Source organism: Macrosteles quadrilineatus, unplaced genomic scaffold, assembly GCF_028750875.1.
Source record: "Macrosteles quadrilineatus isolate MER2022 unplaced genomic scaffold, UCM_ALF_1.0 Scaffold_2__2_contigs__length_208266976, whole genome shotgun sequence".
Lineage (NCBI taxonomy): Eukaryota > Metazoa > Arthropoda > Insecta > Hemiptera > Cicadellidae > Macrosteles > Macrosteles quadrilineatus.
In genome coordinates this window covers 135308179-135328546 of record NW_026542595.1, presented here as the reverse complement: position 1 = coordinate 135328546, position 20368 = coordinate 135308179, and the positions used below count along the sequence as shown (strand labels likewise).

The 20368-nt window shown below is 34.4% G+C and overlaps 1 protein-coding gene across 5 annotated transcripts in view; it reads left to right on the top strand.

Moving 5' to 3' along the window:
• The window catches only part of LOC128985324 (apoptosis-stimulating of p53 protein 2-like), a 445246-nt gene that overhangs the window by 238068 nt on the left and 186810 nt on the right, over positions 1-20368 (top strand). Inside the window, exon 1 of one of the 5 annotated variants that reach the window (XM_054404721.1) lies at positions 18227-18381. The exons of the other annotated variants lie outside the window; for them this stretch is intronic. Within the exon in view, the coding sequence (XP_054260696.1) occupies positions 18271-18381 (111 nt within the window). The 5' untranslated portion in view covers positions 18227-18270. Of the gene's footprint in view, positions 1-18226; positions 18382-20368 lie in introns of those variants that run through there. 5 annotated transcript variants of the gene reach the window in all.

Sequence of the window (20368 nt, the reverse complement as noted above, 5' to 3'; positions counted from 1 at the left end):
ATAACTTTTGAACCGTAATTTTTACAGAAATGGGATTTGTACCATTTTGTTCAGAATTTAAAGGCCTACAACATACTAAATTTTTATCAAAATCGTTCGGGCCATTTTTGAGAAAATTCGATTTTTCCGGTTTTTTATGGGTTTTTATGGGAAAATCCCCATTAAAAATCAAAATTTCAAAAAAATGAAAAAAACGCCTGGAGATACCATGGATTAGAACCTACATACCAAATTTCATCGAAATCGGACCACAGGTGTAGTCTCTAGCTCTGTACACATCCAGACACACAGACACACACACACACACACACACACGCACACACACACACACACACACACACAGACATCACTTCAAAAACCACTTTTTTGGGTCCAGGGGGACCCAAAACGAATAAATCCACTCAAAACTCAAACTCGAAAATTTTGACGAAAACAATACTTTCTCCATATACTATGGTATAGGGGGAGAAAGTAAAAACATCGAATGATTTTGTGCATATTCAAAAGCGGTACAAACTACTAAGTACAGTACCTTATTTACAAGAATAGAATACGTAAAATAAATATTTATATGTAATAAAACGTTTGTATTATCATGAATTTGGACAATAGGCCTAAAGCCTATATTGAAAAATTATAAAGTAATAGCTATCATTACGAAAATCTCTTTGTTGAAGACGAAAGCGTATGCTTTCTTCCGAAAATATAGCTCATATTGGTTTGTTAGTGGCAGGTAAATTAAATACATATTTAACCAACAATACATTGATCTTCAAATTTATTGGCAATGCAAAACGATTTCTAACGTATTGCTGTACACAAAGACATCAAAAGGAAAAGCCAAATTGAATTTGAAGACGAATAAGAATGGGAAAAATATTTCCTTGGATCTACTGTTGCTGTGTAAATTATGTTTGGAATTCTGTGGCGATTCCATTCCGTTCGGCCTACGTTTCTCAATTTTTGATAAAACCATATGTGATACTTTCCTTGTCCAGTCTCTACAGTTTGCTGCCCAAAATTAATAATCTTGATATAATTCTACTATTTTATTTTAGTATAGAGCGATAATAACAAACTTGAAATATGGAGAATTACTGCAACTAACAATTGATGTATTTAAGTTTATGGAGTACTTTTTCCATGTTTTTTTATTTTGTGGAATAAACCATTTTAACTGTAGAGTAGGAAGTGTTGAATTTTTCAATTATAATTAATTAGTTCTATGTAGGGAATATAAGTGGAGATTAAGCGGTCAGCTAGCGAATAATTCACATCACCTTGGACTAATGCCATTTACCTAGGTAATGGTTCGACCGAGCTATGCACGCGAACTCTTCATTGTCTTTTACAAAAACTGATTTAGAACGGATTTAATTTGAGCTTGGTTCTGTTCTTTTCGGTTTTTTTTTAAATTTAGTTAGACCTTTTTACTGTGCTATTTTTATTGGCACAGTGTTTAGTGATCTGCTATTTATGATGATAATTGTCATAGAACAACAAATGATTTTATGTTCAAGGTGGTTATATATCATACTACGCTACTGCATAACGTTTAAATGATATCAACCGTTTAAATTCAGCCGTAAAACCTCCTTTTAAAGGCCGTAAGATACAAGACATGTGTTTTCTTTCATATGTGCATCAATTCGCCTCGATGTTTTTGAGAGTGGTTTTGTCGATCGGCAAAGCTGAATAAGAGATCAAAGAATATCGGCATCAGCATATGTAATGATGCTTCGTTAGAAGGAGCGGAGTGGTTTTAGGTAGTGGGTGGTTGTAAGGTGGGGGGTTTGTATGAAATGACGAACGTTTCGGTTTTATTTGCCTTTTGATGCTCTGGAAGATGGCTTTTTGACTTAGACCTCTTCTGAGAAAATTCGGCTGTGAATATATCTCTCAAGTATTAGCCTAGGAACATAGGTTTGTAACAGAAAACAAATAGATAAAAAACAACACTGTACTGAAAATACAAAATATATTTTTGACATAGGTGAGGTTTACTTAAAAAAATGGAAAGTAAAATCTTCGAAAGAAAGAATTTTAAGTAATTTGAGATAAAGTAAGGAACTTAGATAAGCAAAATTATCAGGAAAGTTTACACAACTGCATCATTCTTTATCACAAACTGTATAATGCTAAGTAGCCACAAGCTGATAATTTTACCAGTTATCATATTTCATTATCAGTAAAAATTTACCGTGGGTAGTTGAATTTTTATAACTGTTAAATTAAGGTCACACTTGAGTATTATCATAAAGAATACAATGTGAATTAGATTAAATTACAAAATTGCTCATAAATATTATCTGATGTCGTCGTGTGATTATTTTACGGGGATAATTAAACCAACTTTAGCATTTTTGTCTTATCCTCAGACGCAGACCTAGCGATAGGCTCTAGTATGGAAAGGTTTTAAATTTTTTTCTGCTTTTAGAGCTCTGAAAAATAACCGGTAGAGGGTTTTAGCGACCTTTGGAATCCATTTGTGATTAGTAGGGTTTGAACTCGTAATATCGGGGACCGAGGCCCCGCTCTCTACAAAACCAGATCGCTCCCCAAACTTCTTCAAAGTACAGGTGCTACATAGATACACAGACTTGTTATAGATGATAAAACTACTTAGGCTGTTATCTATCACTTTGTGCCATGAGTAGATGGTCTGGCCGTCGTCTGATAGTGCTATCAGTTATCAGGGAGTTCATTTACCGAACAGTATCAGTATCAGTAACCGCCCATGTGACAGCTGCATTGATTATGAAATGTTGTGTAAGCCACGTAATTGAATTACGTAGGTCAACTTGATTGGCTCTCGGAATTTGATTGAGATTATGAACGATTTGGAAAGAAGGAGACAATTACGTGTTGCTGAAGTTACTTCATGTATAAAAAATTATTGCTTTCTCTAAAATACGTTAAAATATGTATTGAGAGCTGTGTGTGCAAACAATTAGACAAAATATACAGTAAAATTATGATCCACAAATGAACTAATTCAAAGTGATGCCGTTTATTTAGGAGAACATAGGCAGTTTACCCAATACACAAATTAAACTTTAAAAGAACGTAGTACAGTATTTGATTACCCATTATTTCAATTTATTGTGCCCTCTCAAATTCAAGAGAAAAGATGTTTGAATTATGAGTCATGGTAATTCAAATGCACAGTTGATAGTCGTCGAATAGTCTGTCGATACGTTATCAAGTTAGTCAGATTGAGAGAGCTGTATTTGGAAACTACGTTTCTAGGATTATAGACTATTTTCTTCACAACTTCCACCTTGAGCCTAGTACAAGAGCGTCTACGCAACGCGACGTTGCCAAATGTAAAATTTACATTGTTATATTTATAATCGTGTTGAAGAGTCTTCTACGGTACTTAATCTGGATTTGTTCAAGCACCTTGATGATTATTGTTTTGCTTCAGTAGACTCGTCTGTAGTTAAAGTTATTTTACAAATCTAAAAAAAATAATGTTTTTTTAATAACCCATCTGTTTATTGATTTTTGGACAAGTCATAATAGTATGCTAGTTCTGAGAAATTATAATGCTAAATTTGCATAAGCCTGAATTTGTCCATAATTTATTCAATTAATTTTTATTTTATAATTTAGCAACCTTCATGATGAACACTAGGTTCAGGGATCTTGTTGTAACATTAATTTCAGTGAAAGGGTAGGTTTGCTGCATCCGGTATGGTTTTTATTGCTTACGGATAACCGTGTTACTTTTCAACGAAAATATAAGGTTTTTAGGTTACCAATGTGAGTTTATTTTTTTTATACTTGCCACTACCGGTACCGCTATTTTTTCACATGCCTATTCTATTTGTGTATTGAAATGACTATGTCATGACTCCGCTGGCTCTTTGGAGTCTTGCCCGCACTTTAATTATTAGAAGTGCCTGTTTATTGTTTTTTTTTTGTTATCAAACCTTCTAATTTCTTTCTAATCAAACATCATACGACTCACTCCCACGCACGGGTTATCCCATGTGGGGTTAATTTCGTTTATTTTTAGTTATACTTTTAAAAACCTATTTCTATTGCAAATATTACATTGTAAATATTGTCTATTTTATACAAAATAAGTGATTTTGATTTGATTTTATTTTATTTGAAATTGTACTAAACACCCAACCCCTTCCGATATTACCTATCTACATTTATTTTCACTACCACAAACTAAAGCATGACCAGTTTTTGCTTAAAAACAGCACCACTAAATCAGTATAAAAATCCACAAATCCTAATGAAATCTTAAAAAAAAAACCGGGAATGCATAAATCAAAAAGTTGAAGCAAAGTTAATAATCGCCCCATTCGTCATTGCCAGGGGTTTGATGCGACTTGTGCAATCGATATATCGAATGGACGACAATGATTCACTCGGTGTCACCGTTATTGGCATTGCCGTTCTGTCCAGATTTACAGTTTCAATTAAGTGCATACTGCTGTCGCGATTCATGCAAATACTGTTTTAAGTGACCCGGGACTCGTTTGCTAATAATCTGCACACTGCACAGCGTTCAATTTGTCCTCGTTCAGGTTTATTTCGTTTGTGTTTAATACTTTTACCATGATTAAACTAATTGTAATAAGTACTTACAAATTTAGGATTTTTGTATTGAAAGATAATAAAGTGATTTTGATTTTGATAATGTAATAGGTATGCAACTAAAAGTCAAATAATCAATTAATATTTAGACACTAGTTTTTTTATTTTATTTTTATTTTTTTTTAGCTACAAATATGCTTTTTCTCAACGACAAAATGGTAAAATGCAGCTAATGTTTTTAGTCCTATTCTTTCTATTATAGTATGTGTTCTTACTACAAAACATCAGATGCTCATTGCGATTATTTTAATTAGCAAGTAGTTGTTAAAAGGGAAAACCGTCGTTTTACAGGCACACCCCTTTATTGACTCAATTCAACTAAGTTATACAACTTTGGCTTTGAATGTCCACATTTCCCTAGTTTATTAATATCCTTATAGTCTAAAGGGTCCTGACTGGGACGGTGGCTACTAAGAGGTCACGAATTGTGGATATTTATAGGCATGCACTGTGTATGCGATACTCCCTGGTGTGGATTAACGTCCGCACTAGTGAGTACTACGACTATCCGCAGTGCTATATCCTGATAATTAGACCAATTCGTTAATACCAAGGCAAAAATGTGGTTCGGATTCCACTATAAACTGTAGGTTCCTTAGCTGCCATTAGCTGGATGGGCTATTAATTAACAGATGTGTCTATGGATTATGTCGGCCTTAGTCACGAACAAGACTACAAGATCGCGCACTTATCCCACACTCATCTCCTTTCATACTTGGCTTAAAATACCTACCTTTGTATGGTCGCCATTTCAAAGAAAAGTATAAAAAAGTATTAAAGTATTAAAAGGGTATTGTTATTTTATGGGAATATGATAGAAACTGTGTACATAAATAAAGTTTCAGAACTTGGATTGTAGATTAAATTTATTATTTTTGAGAAATGTTTGCTCTAAATAAGACAGTTTTATTCTACATCGTCTCCTTTTATGTGCAACAAATCCGTCCTCTTTTACGATGTCCTGTATTGAATCCCGGAATCCTATCTCATGCAACACTCATTTGACGGTCTTCTTATTTTTAACAAATTCCCTTTTTAAACAAATAGCACATTTTGGTACACATTATAACTCTTTACATTATAAAATATTATCTAAACTATTGTTAACCCTTTCTCAATTTATGGCTGACCTTATATTGAAAATAGTCTATATACCTGCCTATGACAATCTCTTGAGTCTCTTTCAGCAAAAACATTTACTGCTGAATCGGTTCCGTAATTTGTCAAACAAATTCACTTGTTTGGTTCGATTTTAAATAAATGTATAATGAATGTGAAGAACTGGATAAACTTGAATGAGTTGGTGAACCAGCAAGATGTAGTTATGGGAACGAGATGTTACGAGAATATGAGGTTTTCAAAAATGGGTTTTGTAACATAATTACCCTTAAAATATGGAATACCTAATTTTAATTACACGTTTATCCTATAAAACTTAAGAAACAAACAATTTTGTCAATTGAAGCATTTATGCACAACTAGCAGAGTACCCGTCCTTCGTACTTGGTTGGAGTATAAGTATAAAATACTTATTGCAGTTATACTCAAGCTTTGCGTTTGCAATAAGGGAGGACACAGATTGATAAAATTTGCTTTTTTAAATTTACAGTATTCTATAGTGTTACACATCTACCATAACCATAATGTTCTACCGCCTCTCCTAAACAATAGAGAAAAATAAATTATCAACAATTCGCAAAATATCACAAATTATTAATAAAATGAAAAACATAAGCATAACTGTAAACAATCCTACTTTGGCAGTTCTCATTGCGAATCATAGTTTTTGTTGCTGCTTAGTTCAAATTAGCTGTTATCATAAAAGCAAAACAAATATAGTGCTGCACCCTGTTGGTAAATCTTATAACTTTTTAATGCTTTTCCATATCATAGAACAAACTTTTTTTGTTGAAACAGCTGACTAAATTCTTTAATTCCCTTTAAATATGAATACTCATAAGGTTAACATGGGAAATTACAGAGCCACTGGGGCGGAGCCCGAAAGGATTTTTGAGATAAGAATATGCCTATATGTTAATCGGGAATGTAAGCTATCATCATGCCAAATTGGGGAGCGAGCTGGCGTAGTGGTTAGAGCGCGGGACTTCAATCCGTGAGGTCCCGGGTTCGATCCCCGCCAAGTCACCAATGGATTTTATCTAAGTGATAATGCCGCAACCCCTAGGTCTAGCCTGAAGTAATGTGAAAAACAATCCCAGGCTCGTGCCTAGCGTCCTAGGAAAAAAAAAAAAAAAAAAAAAAAAAAAAAAAATTCAGCCCAATCCGTCCAGTGGTTTATGCGTGATTGAGCTTCAAACACACAAACAAACAAACACACAAACTTTCACATTTATAATATTAGTAAGATCTATTATATTATTAATGTGATACAATAAAATTTTATGTAAACGGTTAAGGCCATTTGCCAATAAAAATATAGGCATATGACACATCAAAATAAAGCTTAGAGTGTGTAGATTTGCCGAAAAGTATTGATTGATATGGACGATATTCCAAAGGGCTCTGCCCCACAGGCTGATTTCCAAGAGCTACGCCTGGCATGCTTCCAGAGTCTACATGATTTAATTTAATTTAAGTAATGAAACAGCTGGTCATTTACACTTTTAAATCAGTTTATATTTTTGAACTAAATCATAGAGTTGCTGTATTTTAAAACACACATCACAATTACTTTAATAGCTCTCTAGGTCACATGTTATTCCCATTGCAAAGCACGGGCACAGCAGCTTGTATTTCTAAAAACCGGTAATTTGAAATTCCCATGTTATTTTCACGCAGAAAAGGAAAAATCGAAGTTTGTTTTTATGGATATATTTTAATCAAATTTCTTTCTTTCATATTATACCATTGATATTTCATAAAAACCGCTTCCCCCCTCCCCACAGTACTTGTCCAATATAATGTTATTTAAATGTTGAATACAAATTTAAATTCACATAGTCAATAAAACTAGTACATATTGCTGCTGTGGGGATAATTTAATCAATGGTGTCATTGATTTGACGCTAACGCATAACAAATTAACACCACCATACCATTTACAATTAAATACCTAAACCAATTAATACTTAGGTTGGAATGTTCTCACATGGCTTTATAAAAGACGCAAGACAACTTGATGGCTATAAAAATAACGCTGGCAAACCATGGCTATTGGCGAGGCGGTATTTCATGTCTGCGTAAACCAGCTACTGTATCTGTCACGGGTTTATGAGGACAAAACTCGTGATTTACTGCGTACTCAAAGATGCAATGACCCTTGCGACTGGTCAGTGTTCAACGTCGTCAAATGGTGGTGTATGAATCGTTACAGAAATATAGTCAGAATAGTGCGACATAACTATGCAGTCAGTGAGGGAAAACGTATGAGTACAAAAAAAAATTGGAAGAAATAATAATTGATAAGCAGGCGTTTTGTGCATTAATCGGTTGCATATATTATTGAGTAGTTTCTCACAGACGGTAATTATTTACAATGATTTTTTAAAATCGTTTAAAATATTTATTGAGTTATCCGAACAGCCCAAAAGAATTGCAGGGTACCTACTTTGATTGATTTGGATAGTAATTAATCGTTTAGTTATTAAAATTATATATTTCTTTTTGAACCAAACCAACCGATGGGTATATTATTCATGATATAAAATGGTATTTTAAATACGTGGGATATCCTGATGGTTGTTCTAAAAAATGAAAATAATAACGGCTACTAGGTTGGCATGGGAACGGAATATTTATTTAACAGTTTGGTGTCTTAAAAAGTTAAAAAAAAAAATACATTAAAGAGTGTATTCAAGCAAAAACAAATCAAATGCTTTTATTACATGAGAGTGGCATGGAAACCACACTATGTATTTTTACATAATAATGTCCCCTTTGTTTATGTTTTGATAGGCTTTCATTACCACATGAACGTACTCAGACTTGTATACAGCGCATCCTTAGACTGTCTAAGAATGCGCTTTCGACTATATCATTCTAAAATATAAAGCCATTTAGAATAGTAATCTTCGGCTTCGACTGCGTTATCAGTTGGAAACACCCGCCAAGCCACTAAGGACACCTCTTAATTAAGGACGGAACATCTGTTGTAATCACAAAATGACAACACGATTGGCGCCGAAAATCACCATAGATTCGACATCACTGGTCGCGAAACCCTAATATTTTAAGTCCTATAATTATCATATCCCAAGGTTTTTCTCTGTTCGAATACTTCCACCACATCCCGTTACTCCTGAGGGCCGGCGCGCACTATCCCGACCACGACCACGACCACGACTCCGACTGGTCGGATACGACCAGTTTTACAATAGGAATAAATGGAACAGCGCGCACTGGTCGACTGGTCGGACCCTGGTCGGGCCCTGGTCGCACGACCAAAATTTTCCAGTTTGGTCGGGCCCGACCCGCTGGTCGTTGCAGCCAAAAATAGCACACAATGTAATGGGACGACGCGCACTACCCCCGACTTGCCTCCGACCCGACCAGTACACCACTCAACCCCCAGTATTCCTAGACTAATCAAACGGTGAGCACTAGTTTTTTGCGCCGTTCTGTGAAGTGACTCATTTGGTAAAATGTCGCAGGATTTTGACACTTTTGAAACCTGTCTTCATATTGACGTAGCTCTTCATAAAATGTTGCAAAATGCCCTTTCAGACCTAACAGTTAACATTGGATATACCCAGTATAGTGTCTTCTTCCGCTTAACGTACTTACAATACAAATGCACCATAACAACTACTTCTTCAACAATCATCTTGACACTGAAGTTTGTAAAACATTCGTTGCCTTGGTCGGGTCGTGCTCTGGTCGCATGGTGAATGACAACCACTGGTCGGGCGTTTGGTCGTGGTCGTGGTCGTGGTCGGGATAGTGCGCGCCCGGCCTCTGACCAGGCGACTCCCCCTCACCACGCAGGAAGTTGATAACTACACTGGAAATATTGCTTCCGTGCTATCTGAATCTTGTTATAACTGTTCTGTGCACTTGTTTGTGTACTGACTGCATTCAAAATAAGCTGAACATCCTCAGGAGGGGTGAAAGGAATCTAGGCCAGTCATCCGGTAAAAGAGAGTGTAACCTAAGAAAAAGAAAAAGAGAGTGCAGGTTAAGTGTAAGAGAGGGCCATGTGGCCCTAACTTTGCCTTACTAAATAAATCATTTTTCATTTCATTTCATTCAACCTAGGAATGCAAGTTGAAAGGTGCCGCCAACCTTTTCAAATCCATGACTTGTTTATGTTTTATCGATCACAATTTTATACAAGTGTTGAAAATTGTCGACGGACACCCTGATAGCATAAGATAAAAATCAACAATTTTTTCAGAAATGTCAAGGATAAGCATGCAAAAAATTATCAAAACTCGGACGACCTAGCGGAGTCTCATAACCTATTACAATGCTTAGGTAGACACTGCTATTCGAATTGCAGTCGAAAATTTGTTGATGAGCCCTTATCGTCTGTTTCGATTGTTTCCAATGATACGCTCGGGGAATAGTGAGGGTGATTAAATGTCAAATCTTACCGATGGATTGATATATCTTCCCGTAACATTTCTTGGCTTGATTGTGACTTTTCGCTGGACGATAAGTAGTGGACTGTTCTAGGACTTTTTCTTTCAGCCTCGGGTCACTTGAGGGTCTCTTATCGCCGCGCGTCGCGACGTCCTCTGCCACGTCAAAGCGCCGTAGTTTCACACGCACACGTCGTGCCAGATACGGCGCTTTCTCCGATATCCGCGATGTGTGGCGGAAGGGAAAGTAAGTGAACCGTCGCACGTAGTCGCAGAATGTGGGCCAAATCTCACACCTCACACTTATCTGACTCTCTAATGGCCAATGCTGTATATAAAATGGCTTAAAGTCCAAAGGCTTTTGGTTGACTAACGTAGATGGAAATTCTGGGGTAGCGGATTTCTACCCCCGGATATTTACCCCCATGAAAAAACGCCTACGTCATTTTGACGTCACGAGGGGCGGGGCTTATACACGTTCGAGAAACAGCCCGCGACTGGAAATCTACCCCCGGACATCTACCCCCGGACATCTACCCCCAGACATCTACCCCCGGATATCTACCCCCGGACATTTACCCCCAGACATCTACCCCCGGACATCTACCCCCAGACATCTACCCCCATACATCTACCCCCGGACATTTACCCCCAGACATCTACCCCCCGTGGTCAGCTCTGCCGCGTATCGACCAATATTCATTGTTGTAATTTATTTTATAAATTTCTTTACCTTCTTATATCCAGTATTAAACATGCGATATGTCGATGTCTGTTTTAACATTATCCATATTTGTAATTCAATAAGTTGTAACAGTCCTTTTCAACCCGACCTACTTCACTGATTTTTACGATTGAGATGTCAATTAAAAGCTTAAGATCTAGCGCAGCACAAAATGGTAATTGAAAGGATATTTCGATTAGGGCTTCAAAAAGTGAAATGTGAGTAGTACTTGACAGATTAATTTTTAAGTCAGGTTGTGAAAACATGAATAGATCGTCTGCAACTGTAATATTATGAGATGAACAAGTTATGAAAATAATATAATATTGCGTAATTTTCACATGGTCAAGTGTTACATCGTACTGAACCATTGTTTTTACACACATTTCTTAAAGGATAAAGTGAATAAACTGTGGTGAATTTCCAGTTTATTCAATGTAGGCCTAGTAGTAATAATTGTTTGGTAAACCAAAACTCAGTTGTAAACTGTTAAATTGAGAAAGAGGATCAATAAAAGTCAGGTGAATAATGGTAAATTTTGCATATCACCTAGTAGTAAAAAAAATTGTTTCTAAGATTTTAGATGCGTACTAAGAAAGGATTTTAAACTATTTTCTCTTAAAGACCTAAAATAAGACAATTATTAAAATTCAAAATAATGACCACGTTCAATTTTTTAAGCATAGCCTAATATCTTTTAATATATATATATATACGCCTAAATGCCCCCATTGCAGCACATTCGCATATTCAGAGAATGTATAAAGTCTTATTGAAAAATTCTGCCTTAAAACAAAACTTGTCAACTTATGTCAATAAATAAGTGTTCAAAAGATTCATTCATAAGAATACCATCTGGAAGTGAATAAGCAGGTTTCCTGTCAGTAAAATGTTAAAATGAGGCATTTTAAGGTAGTATACAGAACAGAATTAGGCGAAACCCGTCAACATTGACGGTTACTTTCAAGGCTTATGCTAATTCATATAACTGCGATAAATAGATTGAAGTAATAAAAATTTTGAGCATTTAGCTCTTTAGCTTTTTTGGTGAGTAATAAGTGTAAAAGCAATAATGACTATTGCATAAGTTACAAAATATGGTTGATCATTCAATGAATAAAATATTTCCCATACCGTACGTCATAAGAGTTATTATTACAATGTTAACTGGTTTCTCTTCTTTTGGAAGAACCTTTAAATAGTATTAAAATCGTATTGGTCAATCTATTGTGATAAACACTTCCGATTCGCGCTCATGCGTGCGCCGTTAGCTGTTACTGTAGGCCTATGTGAAAGTTGGTCAACCATTTAAATCACTGTCTGGAAATGAATCAAATCCTTAAGGGTCTTACTTTTGAAGCCCTTTATCAACATATAGTTTTAAATACCATTTTGCGTTGAGCTGAGGATCATAAGATTTAAAATTACACCTCAATCATAAATATCAGTGAAGTAGTTTGGGTGGAAAAGGGCTGTTACAGCTTATTTTATTAGGAAGATAGATAATGTTAAACAAGGCAATGACATATCACATGCTTAATACTAGATATTAGAGGGTAATGATTAACCAAAGAGCCGTTGATTTACATAAAGCAATTTATAAACTCAATTACAACAATAAATATTGGCCGATACGCGGCAGAGCTGACCACGGGGGGTAGATGTCTGGGGGTAAATGTCCGGGGGTAGATGTCCGGGGGTAGATGTCCGGGGGTAGATGTCTGGGGGTAGATGTCCGGGGGTAGATGTCTGGGGGTAGATGTCTGGGGGTAGATGTCTGGGGGTAGATGTCCGGGGGTAGATGTCCGGGGGTAGATTTCCAGTCGCGGGCTGTTTCTCGAACGTGTATAAGCCCCGCCCCTCGTGACGTCAAAATGACGTAGGCGTTTTTTCATGGGGGTAAATATCCGGGGGTAGAAATCCGGCGACCCGAAATTCTGGTCGAAAGCCTTTCAAAGAGCAACTGCAGTGAGATAAAAAGCTTTCCACTTTTTGCTCGAAAGCTTTGCAAGGTCTGTGTGCCTAAATGGCCTATCATGAAGACCAAGTGAACCATCGTCCTTAGGATTCCATGGTTGATAATGGATTACGAGGAATGTGATCCTTTAAATGAGGGTGCACAATAAGCTTATTTAGCTTCACTAAAACTTGCGAAGGAACTAATCTTTTCAAGAAAAATATCTCCAGAGTCATCATGACATATATACATCTTGTGTGAAATCTAATATGAGCTACTTGCTGTAGTTACTGGAGAGCTTGCTTGCACTTTTAGACCTTCACAAGTTTGTGTTAATTATGTTACTATTTATTAGGAAATACAGAGAAATCTGTGAAAGCTTACTACTGGAATTAAGTTGTATCTTTGGGATACAGGAATGCTTGGATAGTACATCTTATTGCAATCATTATTTCATGAAATACATTAGGTTATCAGATCTTATTAGTAAAACAAATGTAAAATATTAAGAGTATTGAATTTCTATTAGGCCCTACAACAACAATTTGTGGATAAGTATTATTAAAAGCACTCAAATAATTTGTACAGTATTTGAATAGAAATTTTTCTCAATTACTAATTAAACAAATTATAACAACCAATCACAATTCATTGGCTTGAAGTGGAGGGAAAACTAGCAAAGAAATTGTAGAACTCTTGACACTACAAGAACCAATTTCCGACGTGACTAAGTCAAAAGAACCGTAAGACTTTTGATAACATTGACTCCTATTGAGTTTTGTCTTGAAGTGGCTTCGGCTCTTAGTTGAGGAGGGGAAATTTTGCCAGGGGGAGGGGGGGGGGGTTTGAAAGAAAGTGTTTCTTTGAGATGGTGGTATATCTAGCTAAAGTGTAATTAAAAAAATATAGTGTTAGGAAATTTAAACAATTAGACTGAATGAATCTTTATTTAAATTCTTTAAGCTTGTGGTTTAACTTTACTTATTCATTATTAGTTGCTGGGCTTGGATAAAATTACACCTTATAAAATTCACCATCATCCTGCACAGTTATGTATGGTAATAATCACTCGTCTAATCATTTATTTGCTACAGTTTATTTTAATCAAAATATTTGTGGAAACTGCCCTTAAGTGCTCGTCAATATATTGGTTTTATAATTAATTGCTGGAAATAGTTGCTAAACCCACAGAGAGTACTTTATGATGAGTACTGGTTGGTGATCAATTTGTATCTTGCTATAAATATTATTTAGGTGTTATGTAGAAACTTAATATTAACATACTCTCGTTTGGTAACCTATTTATACTTTTACTGTATTATATTTTTATTTGATATTAATATTCATCAGCATACCGATATTTTTTATAACAAAACTTTAAAGTCGAGTTTGACTAAAAAACTGATTTTGGACTATGTACATATTCAAAATACTGATTCAAATTGGAGTTTTAGATTCAAGCGCCGTTCATCTGTTTTGAAGGTCAAGGGTAAAAAAGTAATATATATAACACACGACTAACACTGTATACATTAAGAACCGTTTATAGTATCAATAACTGACACAGTATTTTCTACAGTATGACCTAATTGTCAAAACATCCACACTGGCCAACTAGGTCTGCTCAGGTGCCAAGGTAACATACCAACATTGACGTCGTGTGTGTGTGTTAGTGGTTGTGTGTGTGTGTGAGGTGTCATGGTGTGATACGTCGAAGGCACGTGCCCACACATACTAGGCTCCATGTGAGGAGAATACCAAGTCGATGGAGAAATGTTCCCGATATTGGCCAAACGTGCTGAGTTGAATTCTTGCAAGGAGTCTTTATTGTTTAGGGACGTGGATTACGGTTTAAATCTTTCGAACTGTGATGTGAAGTATTTCAGTTGCTTTGGGATTAAGTTGTTGTTTAGTAGATATTGCGATATTTTCGTAACTATTCAATAATCGCATTCACTTAGCAGTTATGTGTCTAAATTTATCCATTTGCCTAAATAGATCTAGTATTTAATCTCAATTGAAATACAGAGGCTTAGTTCATTGTGTTAGACACGATAGCTGTTATTTGATCAATTTTTAAATTCCATTTTCGCGCGAGCTAAACTGATGGTGAACACAGTAATGGAATTTATTATCATATTATATAAAATATCACAGTCGATAACTCAAAACAAGGGGTTTTAATGCTCCCACATCATTTTAGAAAATTTTATGTAATTTTAATGTAAATTAGTTCGTTCATAAATTTATAGAAGGATATATGATTTATGTTAACTTTTGTTTATATTTTTGTAAAAGTTAACATAACCCATCATCGCTACTAGTTTATAGACACAGACCGAATGAAAATTAGTTATTTAGATAAGATAAAATAAATCGAGCTTTTTAATCACGATTACACGAAATATTGCATTTTAAAGCATTTACTCCTGTAGGATTTATCACCACAATCATTTTATTAATATTATTTACTATTAATATAAATATTCCTGGAACATATAATATTATTTTTACAGTTTTTTAAGATTGACTTTTAGTCTTGTACAACAACTTCTTATAAGATTTACAATATTACTAGCTGTTGTACCCGTGCTTACGGGAAAGGACACAAAATAGAAACATTTTTTTATTATTGCGATTCTACTATTTTTCGCAGCTTTTTGTTGCGAGTTGGTTCAAATTAGATGTTATTATAAATGCAAAAAAATTAATAGTACTGCACCCTGTTGGTAAACCTTATAAATTTGTAATGCTATTCAATATCATAGAATGAACTTGAGTAGTTGAAACAGCTGACAAAACTCTTTTATTCCTTTTTAATATGATTACTCATAAGGTTACCATGGGAAACTCCAGAGCCACTGGGGCGGAGCCCGAAAGGACTTTTGAGATAAGAATGCGTCTATATGTTAATCGAGAATGTGAGCTATCATCACACCAAATTTCAGCCCGATCCTATCAGTATTTTTCGCGTGTACTTGTCACAAACATACATACATCCATACATCCAAACTTTCTCATTTATAATATTAGTAGGATTGGAAAAAGTAGTAAAAGTAATTTACTTTGTGGAACAGAACAGAAAACGACTTACATGTGGGATGAAAAAAAATATATAAATACAAACAAACTCACATTCACTACACTAACACCAAAGTTGACAAGTACGAAAGTCTAAAGTTGTATCCGCATCTTACAATAAACTTGGACAACATACTTTGTCTACAAACCGAGAGAGTTTTCTAAAGGATTTGCTCGGATGAAGACGTTGTTTAGGCAAGCTAAGTCTTGCTCTACATTGTACACAAGTTTGCTAAAATAAACTCAGCTTAGAGTGCAAGTTACTAGAAGCTACTTTCGGCTTGTTTTGCTAAGTATCCCCTACATTTGGCTCAAGTTCATCCTGACAATATGTCGTTTAAACTTGGGAGTTTTACATGATATTATGACTTTGTAAGTGAATTTTATCTACTGTAAATACGTTTAACTTTGTACTGTATATTGTAATTTGCTAGTATACTGTGAATGGCTTGTTATAAACACATGTTACAAGTCTTTTGTTTACATTTCCCTTATTATTTTATTCAACCAACAGTACTGGATATAGTGGAGATGATCTTACTTGTAAACACAAAGTTTGATGAATGCAACAATAGTCATCAGATCATTAGACAGTATGACACGTCTTTAGCATCAAGGTTAGTTATTTCAATCTCTGTTAGGACACAGACCATTCATTATGAAAGAGTGACGGTCTTGTTCTGCATATAGTGGAGTTGATCTTACTTTAAACATGGAGTTAATCATTTGCACTGCAAACTTAACCTAAATTATTTACATTCAATTTGAATTACATGTATTTAATACTTGTAAATTTCAATACTTAAAAATTGTTAAAGTAGCATACTACACGTATATTTGACGTTTTTAAGGTACGACATCTTGTCAAATTAAAAACATTTAGTTTGTATATAAACTATGTTATTTTTGTTAATTTTTTAGATTTTAGTGATATTGAAAGTTTATTTTCTTCTTTGTTTTGCAATAATCTAAGTTTATTTCAATAAGAAACAAAGGTTAAAAAAATCCAATCCACGTATTTTAATATTGAGTTTACACTTAAATTTGAATCAGTGTGGAATTTTTAAGTGGAACCGTATAATGTGTCCCTTAAAGACTGTCCTATAAGAGAAGAAATAAAACAAAACTCTTTTAATCCAAGCACACATGGTATAATTCTACAAAATAAAATCAAATCAGTGAACCGGCGAACTCATCCGACAAGAAATGAAACCATGAAAATCTGTCGTACTGAATAATGCAGATCGCTTCAATATTCCACGTCTAATATTTGGCGCGCTTTCCACGTAGATTGCGCCGTTCATGTTATATTAATTCCTTTCGGCGGGAAAAATGTCACGTGCCTCGCGTTGGAAGACGCAGTTTCCAATATTGAACTACTTTTATACTACGTGGTAAGGCGTTGATAGTTGCTATTTACACTTTATGTTTCCTGGAATTGAGTTTGTAAATAAACAGTTCGTTCATGATGAAAGCTTCTAAAATATTAATTTCGTGTCGTGAATTTTCTATACGTATATCACTTCTAGTTTGGTCCACCTATATAAATTGAACAAGACTGACATATTCAATATCCAGAACATTTGCTTGTAAAATTTATTTTTCATTTTGTGTGAGTCAGCAGAAGTTAGTTGCAGTTGACATCGCTCATGTAGTTCATACATTTCTCTCATCAGAGTGAAAAAAACTACCAGCGATGATGTCACCAATCAAAAACATTTAATTTGTCTGCGATTACCAATTCAGAGTTGGTAGCTACAGTATGTTGATAGCGCCGACTACTATCAACGAATCTTAAGCAGCAATGTAGGGGGTTTGGCGTCTCGGAACCTCTACTAAAATTTACCAGTAAAGTCCATTCTTGTGCTGTACCAACTCACCCCTTGCTCTTTTGAAACTTACGAATATCCTAGGAGCCTATGTGGACGAGCAAATGCAAGGTAAAGGTAAAAGCTGCCAACCTATAAAAAACAAAAAATCCAATCTTAGGACCTCCAACCCTTACAATTCATTCATTTTTCACAAAGGCAAACCAATCACTAATTAAACGAATTACAGACAGCCATATTAAGTTACACAGGCGCAGTTAAGCTTGTATGCGTGTGCGCGTATGTGAGTGTGTACAGCGGACAGATATAGCTTTAGAGATGAGCCAAATCTTCTCCCAGTCTGCGCGGTGCCAGGCTCTAGCTCTCTTCGAGTCTTACGTTTTGTTTGTCGATTTGCAAATTTGTGTTATATACATTTGAAACTGTATAACTTTTCACCAATTTCTCTTTTTCGTAGTTTTTTTTAAGTTGTTCATTGTGTTCTAGTTGTTTAGTAGTTGCGACAAGTGCGTTTCTGTCGCAATGTTAGCGTTGGATAACAGGTGTGCTCCCGAAGTAAGTGGCGAAGATGATTATGTTCTCGCCAAAGCTTCCAAGTTCCAAAGAACTTGTCGGTGTGAGGGGTTTAAGCAGGTGAGTTTAGCAACAGTTCTAAGTGCAACATTGTGAAACGTATTTTACTCAACCTTAACCTTGAAGAAGTTTAAGAAAGTTGGGAATGTAATGATTATTAAGTTTGTTTTTATTTTAGTTGATTTTCCAAAGTCGTTTATTCATATTAGTTTTTTATATATTAAATGTTGCTGTCGACAACACGTTTTGTTACTTGGATACAACTATCAACTACAAGGAGGTAAATCAATCACTTCATTTAACTGAAGCTCTGTTCATTGAAGTTAAATATTTATTTTCCTTCCTAACCATAATGATCGAGTTCCCTCGTCAAATATACACCTTGTTCAGTGTCATTTCACCGTCATGTTTCTACATAGGCATAGTCTATTATTCTGCACATTTCTTCCAATACACATTCCGGGTTATAGGTTTCAACAGTAAATCTATTATTCCTGTCGTACATCTAATCAACCAATTTAAAAAGGTATTCCATTTTGTATTTTTTGTAGTATTTTTATCAAGAAGCAAATATTTAATCTAACTTCACTGTCCAAAGCTGTTTAAAAAAGACTCCATTGAAAGACAAACGAAGTTTAAATGCAGACCAAAGTATTCATCGCTCAGTCCAAGTTATCTATGAATAAAACAACTCAGCAAGTTTAGTTTCTGTTCAGCTTTGTTGATCACCAAGTGCGAGGTTTAACAGTTTTGCCAACCGAGCAACAGCGAAACAATGTTTAGAAATCATTGTTTTGTTAAATAAATGTTTTCATTGTTTTACTATAAGCAAGTCTGTATTTCATTCCCTCAAAAAAACTCCCTTGGTAATCCCTCCTCCATTTTTCTCGATATGGTTATCATATTGATTTTAGGCTTAAGATACACAGGTAAATTATTTTTTTTAGTTTCGCTTGACCTGAGGTTAGAGATAATAATGGTCTTCTTATATTCTTTATGGTTAATTTAATATTTTATATTACTTTTACGAAACATGTAAGGCTCACAAAAACTATATTAAATTTTATTTATGAAAAATAGAAAAATAGGGCTACTATATATAAATAAAGATTAAACATTAATAAACTTAGTACCCAAGTAAAATTATTTATTAAAATATTTACTGATTATAGTTTCGGCTCTAAGGCCATTTTCAAAGTAAACAAAAATCAAAATAAGATATGTAAATAAATAAATAACATATGATATTATAAAACTTTTCTAACTTGTAACATAATTTTGTCTTCATTGATTAATTTATATACTATATGATGTGTTGTACTTATTTTCATTAATATTTTCTCAATTTTGCTATTTTTTCATATATTGGATTATTCAATTTTGGAATCATTGTATTTAAAGTTGTATTTAAATACAATGATTCCAAAATTGAATAATCCAATATATGAAAAAATAGCAAAATTGAGAAAATATTAATGAAAATAAGTACAACACATCATCTTACTAATATTATAAATGTGAAAGTTTGTGTGTTTGTTTGTTTGTTTGTTTGTTTGAAGTTCAATCACGCATAAACTACTGGACGGATTGGGCTTAAATTTGGCATGATGATAGCGATAGCTGACATTCCCGATTAACATATAGGCATCAAAATTGAGAAAATATTATCATTGTATTTAAAGTTGTATTTAAATACAATGATTCCAAAATGAATAATCCAATATATGAAAAAATAGCAAAATTGAGAAAATATTAATGAAAATAAGTACAACACATCATATAGTATATAAATTAATCAATGAAGACAAAATTATGTTACAAGTTAGAAAAGTTTTATAATATCATATGTTATTTATTTATTTACATATCTTATTTTGATTTTTGTTTACTTTGAAAATGGCATTAGAGCCGAAACTATAGTCAGTAAATATTTTAATAAATAATTTTACTTGGGTACTAAGTTTATTAATGTTTAATCTTTATTTAAATTTTATTTGTACGGCTTGTTCATTTTTTAAACCCCACAATTCAAAATATTTTATGCTTA